General features: G+C 43.9%; 1 protein-coding gene across 1 annotated transcript; it reads right to left on the bottom strand.

The window, feature by feature from the left end:
* Positions 1 to 1,329: 1,329 nt before the first annotated feature.
* thap7 (THAP domain containing 7) lies at positions 1,330 to 7,399 on the bottom strand. The gene is made up of 5 exons (XM_069715133.1): positions 7,328 to 7,399; positions 6,041 to 6,120; positions 4,998 to 5,135; positions 4,760 to 4,870; positions 1,330 to 3,575 (listed from the first exon to the last, which is right to left on the bottom strand). The coding sequence occupies exons 1-5, from the start codon at positions 7,382 to 7,384 to the stop codon at positions 2,228 to 2,230; spliced, it is 1,734 nt and encodes a 577-aa protein (XP_069571234.1). The 5' UTR covers positions 7,385 to 7,399; the 3' UTR covers positions 1,330 to 2,227.
* Positions 7,400 to 10,785: the final 3,386 nt, after the last annotated feature.

The following is a 10,785-nucleotide window of genomic DNA, read 5'->3' on the forward strand; positions in this document are numbered from 1 at the left end:
AAGGAATCCCTTCTGCTCTGTTATTGGAGACGTTTTTAAATAATAGAAAGCAGAGAGGGACAGGGAGGAGGAAGGAAACAGGCACGACCACATTCTTTCTATCTGATCTGCTTTTCTCCCTGACTTCAGTCAGCCTGTGAGGGAGGGTGAGCGGCAGGCTGAACTTTTAATGACAAGAATTTATGGAAAGAAAAAAAACTGGAGATGAATCAGCAGAATTCCAGCAGATTCTGGGCCGGGACTAACGGAGGGTGTTTTCACTGACTGATCTGTCCTAGCCTGGAATGGATCGGTCGACAGATACAGTAGAGAGGAGCTGGTGGGCTCAATGTGAAGGGTGTGGCACAGTATTGGATTTCAGTGATTTCAATAGAGGTCCACACCCAGCGCTCCTTCTCATCCAGGTCCCGGAGTTTGAGTGGGAAGGATTCCTGTCACACCCAATCAAAGAAGCCACAGTGAATTGTTTCAGCATGACACCATCGACCTTCCTCGTGTTAGTGACTCCCAGATGCTTTGCATTAACACATGCACGCACACACACACTTTAACACGCCGAACCGGGCAGCAAACACTCCCGTGATGGTAGCGCCATAAAAGCCTCATAAAAACGTACAAAATGAGGTTTTTATGTCTCTGAAACTTTCACAACAAATTAAAGGGCCATCTTTCGGTGTCGCAGCTGTGATTGACTAGTGACCCTTCAGACACAACTCTACATCGACTCAGTCATTTTTCACGCATGTCCTGGTGTAGATAACTGGGCTGTGTTTCCGGTGTGCTTCAGTGCTGGCATATTTAACAGCGACACAAATCACTTAAAAAAACCCCGGCAGAATGACATAAAGCACTCCAGGATAAATATCTGGGCCAAATAAGAGAATGAAAACATGCGGTGTCTCACCCACACCTGCACAACTCGGTGGACTGAAGACAATAGACCCACTGTTCAGGTGAGGTTTGAACTCTAACGCTCGTAGAAATACAGCCAATCAGCACTTTAGCCACACCCATACGTACACGGCACTGTGGAAGAGAAAACACACTTACCCGGAAAACATCTTCAGAGCAATGCATGCTGGGAGAGCCTCATCCACTGTCATGTGTCAACTGCTCAAATCTATTCATACTTTATTTAATCGATAATAAACTCAACCTGTGTCGGAGGGTCCAACTTTCTGCACTTCGACCTGGACTGGACATATAGTATAAAAGTATCAAAAAGATTTTCAGTTACCAAACAGAAATCTTATCTTATTATCAAATCTAATTTGTTTACTTAGTAAATGCATTTTCTATTAATTACTGCAAAAACAGACCGTGAGTGCAGATATGACTTCATGGAACAATATCCTGTGTTATTAGAGTTAGAGTTCAACCAGTAAAATCTGTAATGTTTTGTGGTTTAAAAATTAAAGGTTAATTCTACAGTTATTGTAGAGGTCTCTAATTGTCTACAAATTCCATGAAATGACTAAAATAAACAATGTGTCAATATGTGTCAACACTGGCTTCATTGGATTCATTTGTTGGCACAATTAAAACAAAAAATCCTTCATTCCTCCTGAAAAGTGCTGAAATGAAAGTCAGTTGTCTCCAGTCGAACCTGCAGCCGTTGGTCTAAGAGGGAAAAACGATCAATTCTTTCTTCTTCTACAAAGATGACTCTAAAACAGCTGTTAAAGGTAAAGGCTGCTGGAGTGATCGCTTGATCAGTTTAAAATTATTCTTTCTTTTTTCTTCTTTTCATGAAAGGATACCAACAAATTCATCCATGAAGGAGAAATCTTTAAAAAACAACTCAGAAATATATCGTGTCCTTTTTTAAACAGGTCCAGGAATTTCCCAAAGCAGGAGGTCACTGTGGTTTGTAATAACCAAACAGGAGCAAACAGCACGTTTATTGAGGTTGATTTCAGGAGGAAATTGTAGTTCGAGTGCACATTTCAGGCAGCAGGACGGTATGATGGATGGGGTCAAATTAAACGGCAGTGAGTCAGTTCATGGTGATAACGGAGCACGTCAGGACTGGCTGGTGTGTTTGTCGTAGTTTTTGTACAGTGATGGAGCGCTGTGACACAGAAGGATGACAGAACATCACATAACAGAGCCCATGCTTCCTGTGTGGATTCTGAAGTGGTGTCATAAATTCCAGAGGCCAAGAAATACACATTTAGTTCAATCAGTCAAACTGTTTCTATTTATAAACTGCAGTTAAAATGTTCATTCAGTTTGTAAACTCAGTCCTGAGCTGCAGGTGAAATCCCTCCAGATGTTCTTTAAGTTTCTCCCTCACGTCTTCTCTCATTTCTCCTGATGTGCTGTTGAGAACAGAATGATGGTGAATATGTTCTTCATCACAGGCTGCTTCAGTTCTGGCGAGACGTCCACCGTTCTCCGTCATGTGTCCCACACCACCTTGAAGATCCAGTTGTGACATCAGGATGGTTTGTCCTTCATCACAGCCCCCCTCCATCTTCAAACAGCTCTGTAATCCGTCCTCAGCAGGGACGGGTACCAGGATGACCTGCCCCTCCGCGCCGTCCTGTATCCAGAAGAGCTGCTGCTGCAGGTCCCGGCGCTGCTCCGGACCTTCACGCTCCCGTTCACACCCGTCAGAGAGCAGCAGCTTCTGCTGAGGGACCACAAACGGCAGAGTTTCAGGCTGAGAGGCCGCAGCAGGGATCACGTGCTGAACGCTGGGATGTTGGAGCAGGACTCGGAGATTTGTTCCGTCTGTGTCGTTGGTTTCTACATGTTTCTCAGGTGGTCTTTCCAGTCGGACTCTCTGTAAGTCGTTGGCCTTTTCAGCACTGGTCCGAACCCTCGTCTGAATCTTCAGGGAGTCGTGATGCTCTGAGGGCTGAACGTCCCTCTGAGTCTTTGAAACTCGACCTGCTGCCTGCCTGCCGCTCCGCCGCGGCCCTCGCCCGCAGTAGAAGCAGAATCCGTTCTCCTCCTCAGACCAGCTGCTGGAGTGTGGAAGAAAACTGCAGCCCAGCTCCATCTGATCCGCACATCTGTCCTCAAACAGCCCTGCATTCTCAGACTGAGCCACGGTCTCGGCGTCCTCGGGGTCAGACCCTCCTCTGCCCTGTCTCCTCTCTCCCGCTGGGGTCCCCCCTGTTGTCCCGCCGTCCTGAGACACCAGCAGCGTGTGCTTCAGCCGCTTGTCTCGGAGCCTCAGCACGGTGCTGCGCAGGCGGTTCTCCCTCCGTCGGGCTGCGTGCAGTTGTCGTAAGGCCTTTTCTAAGGAGTCAACAGCCTGGTCATAGCGTCTCCTCCACAGCAGGGGGCAGTGCTGAGCGTAGCTGTGCTCCTTGAGCAGGTAGGAGCCGAGCGGAGGGGGCAGACGCCTCATGTAGCGAGACGGGGAGACCGGAAGAGGCTCTGCAGCTGAAGGACTGTGTTCTTGTTCTGAGTGCTGCTCCGTCACTGACGGCTTCGGAGAAGATCCAACCGTGTTTTCATTCGTTTCCTCGGCTGCTGCCGCTGACCTCTGACCTCTGGTGTCTTCAGCAGTTTGGTCTCGGTTGGTCTCCTGTTGAGTTCTCTCCTGTTCGTCTGAGCTCGTCCTTCATAAAAAAAATAAAGTCACAGATGAGTTTTTCTTTCACAAAGTACAACATACAGATGGACGACAAATCAGCGGACCTTCACCCACAGCTGATGCTGCGTGTCCATCATGTGTGTTCAATGTCTGCCACCTGTTCGTACCGTTTTGTACTCTGTGGGTCAGTTTACCTTTGGTTTGAAAAATGTATCAGTGAAAACCAACAACCTAAGGTGTGTTCGCCCGGCACACACTGCCTGTGTTGCATGTTTCTGGCAGCTAACCTGCGTCCATGCGTGTGTGTGTGTGTGTGAACCAAACAGTAGGTGCATGATTGTTGTTAATCCTCGTTAGAAATGAGACTGAAAAGAGGAATAAATGGAGACTGATATGATGTGTGACCCTGATTCGAACATGTTTGATCCAGAGAAAAGCAGCTGTCGCTATATAACCCTACTGATACAGCTTTAACTGACTGTGCACACTCCTGCATGGCAGCAGTTTTAGGCGGATGATTACTTTTTGGAACAACAGTGCAAACTACAAATCATACAGCAGCGGCTGTTTTTACTCAGACATGTTGGTACTTCCACAGAAGTGGAAAGGCCCTCTTTCTTTTCGCAGCCTTCTTTGGTTCTTGCGTGACCTTTTTTTTTTAGCTAAGCACACATCTTCCAGATGTGTATTTCAGCGAATCATAATGCATGTCATCATCACAAATAGTGAAAATGATGACATCATCTGAAACTTGCTCTGCTGGACCCTGTAACATGATAAACTAAGACAGTGAACTTGGCGAGTGTTACACCTGCAAACATCAGCAGGATGTTAATGTTTAGTTAAAAGCACATATGTGGGTCAGCTGAACCTCACAGAGCCGAATGGCAGTAAACTCTCTTTCCTCTCCCTGTAAAGTACGATACAAAACGTATTCATTATTACATCATTAGATGCATCTGAATTTACAAATAACACTGCAGTACTATAATCCTAAAAATAAAATTAGATTTGGTCTGTTGTTTAGCAGATGCTCTTTACTCTTAAAGGAAAATAAAGCACCTGACGAGAGACTGTGATGTCTACCATGTCTTCTCTACGACACATCTTTTTTGTTACAAATGTAGAAAATAAAATGAGGAATTTGTGTCTCAGCAACAATCAGAACGTGCTCATGAGAAATCACCAGATGGACTGTGTTCTGTTTACCTGTCAGGAACATCTTCTTGTTTCTCTGCTTTTTCTGCTGTTTTACATTTTGTTGCTGATGAGAAATTAAATACTGTCGGAAACGCATCTTCCTTTAGTCTTCTGATCCCACTGGGAATGAAAATAAAAAAACATTTAAGGCTGCTTTCTAAACAGTGTCAGCACTATACTCATATTTAGCACCAGTAGTCAAAAATAGAGGATTGAACTATAATGTGTATTGTGCGAGTGTGCAGACCTGCATCCGGTCAGTTCAAAGCTCTCCAGTGTGAAGTGTTTGGAACAAAAGTAGACGAAGTCGGTCTGAGGATCCCAGGAGTCTGTGCGGTGGGAGTTGGTGATCCACAGGTTTCTCCGGTTTGCTCCTTTTGGTAACCTGGCCATGCCATTACATTACAGTTTCAGTTTATGTAAAATCACTGTGAAACATGGTCTTAAAACACTTTACAATCTCAAATCAACACAAATCAAAACAAAATAACAACAACCACAATATAAAACATCCTTGTTTTTTGGGAATAAAGTGGTAAGCTAGGTCTATAACAGCATAACTATGGGATGGTTCAGTTCCACCTGAGCATCTCCAACTATAAACTTGATCAAAAAGGAAGGTTTTGAGTCTAATCTTAAAGCTAGAGAGGGTTTCTGCCCCTCCAACACAAACTGGGAGCTGGTTGGTTCCACAGGGGAGGAGCCTGAAAACTGAAGCTCCGCCTCCCTTTCAAACAGTGTGTCCCAATAATGTTGTCACACGGTTCAATTCAATACTAAAGATGGACTTAAATAAATAGATATTTAAGAACACTGAAAAAAAACTACAAACATCAGGCATTAAATACATTCCAGTGTTGTCTGCGCTCAATATCACTCTTTTAACTGAAAACAGAAAAATCAAATATGGCTACGAGAGATATTGTTGAGGATGTTGAACATGTCTTGTAATCTGTTCATCTTTCACTTCAACTTGTTTATGCTGCTACTTGCTGAGGAGGTAGCTCCAGGGTAACTGTTTCCAACACCTCAGTGCTCTTTATCCGTCTGTACGTGAATGACTTATATCAAATAAAGCAGGTTTGGAGTTGTCAGCAGGTGTATTTGTTCAGACAAGCAGCTCATCCCTGCTTCCAACAGGATCAATGTACTATTAGTGGCAAAGTTATTAAGTTACAGTTGGATTGAAGGAAGCACTGTGGTCACCGTAATGTTGTGAAAACAACAGACATGTCAGAGAAATCTACAAGTTTGTAAAACCGAGATGTAAAAAATCTGCTGAATTCTCACTTGTGGAAGGTGACACCGGCGTTACGAGTCTCATGGTTGTCCCGGGATTTGCAGCCGCCCGCTGAGCAGTGTCTGGGCATCTGAGAAGAGAAGAAATGAAGAGCAAGTTCAGGAAACGTAGTTCCAGAGGAGTTATGTTTACTGTGTCTGTTTACAGAACAACAAACGGCAGGTGCATATTCTGAAACAGGAAACAGAGTGATCGTGTACAGACTCCCTATTGGTTACCTGCTGAATTAAATAAAACAAAAACACCCTTCTTCACCCTCTGAACCGCCCAACCCGCCAGCAGGCTTCATCCCAGTCACTCCATTCTACATGTCTCAATATAATTTAAAATTTAGCAGAAAATAAAACGTTTGCATGATTCCGATTCCTTTGAAAACCCAAAATTTGACTAACAGTCACCTGATAAAAACTCAGAAGAACTGCAGGCTGAAGAAAAGTTCTTACAAAACTTTTTAAGGCATGAAGGGATTTGTTTATTGGAAAAAGTTCAAAATCAATAATTTGGATTAAGAGAGATCATTTTGAGGAGTTTAATCAGTGTCAGGAGAACTTTCACACCCTCCACAGATGCTCCCACTGATCACTAATCAACCCAGACGCTTCAAACAGCGACTATTTAAAAACACTCAAATTTAAAACTCACTTCTCACTTATTTTGAACCAAAACTTTATTCCATTATTATTTTAAACTTAACTTATTAACATTGATATTATTATAAACTTAACTTTTCCATTTCTATTACTTTGATATCATTAGTTTTGCTTTCTACATGATTTAGACAATAACATTTACCATCATTTTTCTCATGTAAAGTAATGGGATAATAATAAAATAATTGGCTGCAGTCTAACAATTAATTATTTGATGTATTGTGCTTTGTTTCGGATCATTTTGTTGTTGTGTCTTTATTGCAGTCACTTGATGGTATTTTTTGACTACTTCCTCTGTTACTGTTGATTTTACTCCACAGTACTGTAGACATATATATATATATGTACAGTAAGGTGTGTAACGTTCAGGTGGAAAAAAGTTGGCGGAAATATTGCGACTCCTTCCATCCCGCCAGTGAAGCTGTTTCTGTCTCCACCTCGTCACGACTGAATTTAAATCAACTGTCGACTGACGCCTTTAAAGAAGTCTGGGAACCGGAATAGACTTGTTGTCACAGCGTTTTGCTGCAGTGAGAGTTCCGTATGAAGTCAGCGAGGAGCAGCTGTAACCGACGTCAGTAAACGCAGCCGTACGTGAAGATTTCTGAAGAATAATACAAATATTACCCCCGCACAGCTGATTTTGACCTCACGAAGATGGCTGATCGTCTCTTCTTTCCTCATCGACCTTCCTCCTCTTTTTGTCTTCTTCCGTTTCTCCTTCTTCTTCTGGTTTCCGGCAGATTAGGTGCCGCTTGCATCTCGATGTTGGATTATTGCCATCTACTGGAGGAAGTTCAGTCCTACGTCGTCCAGTGTGTCAGATTGTCTTCTGTAACATCATCAGATTCTCTTCACTAGTCCGGTTCTTATTAGTGTCCACACACTCAAATATACCCTGTACTTCTGTTCTGTTAGCCCAGCAAAAGATTGTCTTCTGTGACATCATCAGGTTCTCCTCTATGACATCATCAAGTTCTCATCTGTGACATCATCAGGTTCTCCTGTGACATCATCAGGTTCTCCTGTGACATCATCAGGTTCTCTTGAGACATCATCAGGTTCTCCTCTGTGACATCATCAGGTTCTCCTCTGTGACATCATCAGGTTCTCCTGTGACATCATCAGATTCTCTTGAGACATCATCAGGTTCTCCTCTGTGACATCATCAGATTCTCCTCTGTGACATCATCAGGTTCTCCTCTATGACATCATCAAGTTCTCATCTGTGACATCATCAGGTTCTCCTGTGACATCATAAGATTCTCTTGAGACATCATCATATTCTCTTCTGTGACATCATCAGGTTCTCCTGTGACATCATCAGATTCTCTTGAGACATCATCAGGTTCTCCTCTGTGACATCATCAGGTTCTCCTCTATGACATCATCAGGTTCTCCTCTGTCACAGCAGAACAGTAGAAGTTGAGCTTCAGAAGTGTCAGGAAACATTTCCAACTGGTCTGAACAACATCTCCCAACAGCAGGTTCATGGTGAAGACAGCATGAAGAGCAACGCAACCAAACACGCAGCAGAAAGTTGCATCTAAGAAAAGAGAGCTGCAGTTTGTGGACACTGAACAAACTGCAGGTACGACGTGCTGCCTTCTACCGCAGGATCTCCAGTTCAATGCTGCTGAAGATGATGGACAACAGCACAAGACAACAGTGGGACGTCTCCAGATACTGGAGCAGCCGTAATAAATGCAACGGGCCCAGGTGAGACAAAATGTCCACTGATTAACAGGAACAGTTGTAACTCAGCAGATGAACACATTCTCGGCCTGTTATTAGTGTCCATAATAAGGATTCAGATGCAGTCCAGTGTCTCTTTGTCCACCAGACCTTTGTGACTTTCACATCTTTTCCTGGTTTCAGAGTTTGTTAAAACACCTCTTTCTGTCCCTCTGTCTGTCTCAGTCCCTCCCTCTTCCTTCCCTCTTCCACCTGTGGGACAAGGTGTCCCACTTTATGTGGACTGCACAGCATTTTCATGTCTTGTCCCACGTATGAAGACGATGTCCCACATTTTGATTGTCTCTTATTTCCAGTAAACACTGCAGGACAGAAACTTTTCTAACTTCTGTCTTTTGTCTGAAGGCTGTGTAGAAAGCAGGAAGGCTGTTATCATTGAGCTGTTGGATGTCAGTCTGTGTACACGTGGGTCCAGTGCAGGTTCGTCTGTCTCCATCTTTGCTGCCATCATTACGTGACCACAGAGTCACAAGCTGAGCTGCAGAATGTGAAGGAAACTAGCAGAAAGAAAAGGAAATGCAGCGGCTGGGACACTTTATAACTGGATGAAGACGGTAGGAGGACATTCTCAGAGGATTTTGCTTCTTCCTGCAGTAACCTGAAGGTAACATGTGGAAGCAGCAGGTCAGATATGAACACAGGAATGTTGCATCAAGACCTGCATGTATTTTATTACTTATTCAGAGGACTTCAGCTGAGTAGACTGTCTCTCAATGCGGCCCAGGATGCACTGCGTACATACTGCTAAAAGAATGTGGAAACATGCTGGAAGTGGTCTGAGCAGATCAGATCTCCTTGCGTCCTGGGTGCATTCACACCTGTGTGCTCAGCTGACCCGTTGTGGTCCAATCATTCCAGGACTGAGTAGATAGGATCTTGACAGCCAGTGTGTACAGGGTCTGTGTTCTCCCTACAATGAAGTCAAAATGTCTGCTGTGAAAAAGGTCTCCAGGACTCAGTTACACCAAGGCCTGTCATCTTTTACTAAATAGATTTCAAGCAATCGCTGTATGTACGTGTTTCTGATTGTTTGTCTCTTGTATATCTCAACAACCGTTCTGACAACCGTCCCATTTGCTTCAAACTTGGTGGGTGAATTGGGCAAAGCAACACGTTTAATATTCATAAACTTGAGTAAAAAGGCGACTGGCACTCCGACACTGACACGTCATTGTACGTCATTCCAGAAACCATGGAAGCGGACAGAGTCAAGAAACAGGGTTTACCCTTCTATAATACCACTAGAGAATTTATTTTCAAATTCTAAGAGATTAAAAACACAACATGGTGTACAATATATGTTCCAACCAAAGAGAATAAAGATTCCCAAGAATAAAGATCTTTGGTCCAGCAGCCATAAGCACAAGAGCCCAAGCACATGACTTTGCATCAGTATGTCATCAACATATGTAAGGGTCCTTCAGTTGCTTCCATCAGGGAGTCCCTTATTCATAAAGATGTTGAATTCAGCAGATGAGTTAGTATAGCCAAACAAGCACCTGGTGAAGGAGTAATGTTGGTTCAAAAGGTGAATGCCAATTTACACAAGACATAGAAGCTGGTTCTGACCAGTGAACCCACAGGAGTACCACTGGGAATCAGAACTTTCTCTGCACCAAAAGATAAAGTAGCTTGTATGGGCCGGCCTGCATCAAAGAAGAGGGGAGAAGGTTGAAAGAACACCTGTGAATGATTGAGGCCAGTTTGCACAGCCATGCACATGACACATACTTGTTATTGGCAGGCAGCATCACATGTTAGTTATTTGGCATCTTCAAGAATTGTCTGCCTGGATTTCATGTTTCTGGGTCAGAGCAGGCGGAGTGGGTCCGAACCTTATTAATGGTATCCAACAGGACACTGAGCCTGACCAGTACAGTACCAGCAGTGTAGCAGTGCAGGGATGATAAGGAAACAATGAGTCATTTCATTTCATTTAAACCAATCAGCTCAGCTGACACACTACTTCAACCAAAGTTTTCTTTCCTGATCACAGCGTGTTTTTGAAGTTGATTTTCATGAACCAGCAGCGTGACGAGGTGCTGAGCGTTCAGCGTTTCTTCCCGGTGACAGAGTTGCCCTCGTCACTGTCACCAGCCATCCAATCACAGTGAAGGAAACGCCGTTAACCACCAAACCTGGTCGCTGATTGGGCCGCCCTTCAGAGTGGCTGTGCAAACGCTAATGCGGGTTGAGTACAGAGACTGTGTTCACAGCAGAAAACGGAAGTTGTGAGCGCTACCAGGCCAGTAGTTCATAGCCATATAAAAAGACCATGTTGTTTAAAGGTTTTATTTTCAGGGCTAAAAGTAGTAGGTTCACCAAAACCG

The sequence above is a fragment of the Brachyistius frenatus genome, unplaced genomic scaffold (assembly GCF_029030835.1).
Source record: "Brachyistius frenatus isolate BFR_SWC_R1_liver_20210118 unplaced genomic scaffold, ASM2903083v1 Contig_138, whole genome shotgun sequence".
In the NCBI taxonomy this organism is placed as follows: Eukaryota; Metazoa; Chordata; class Actinopteri; family Embiotocidae; genus Brachyistius; species Brachyistius frenatus.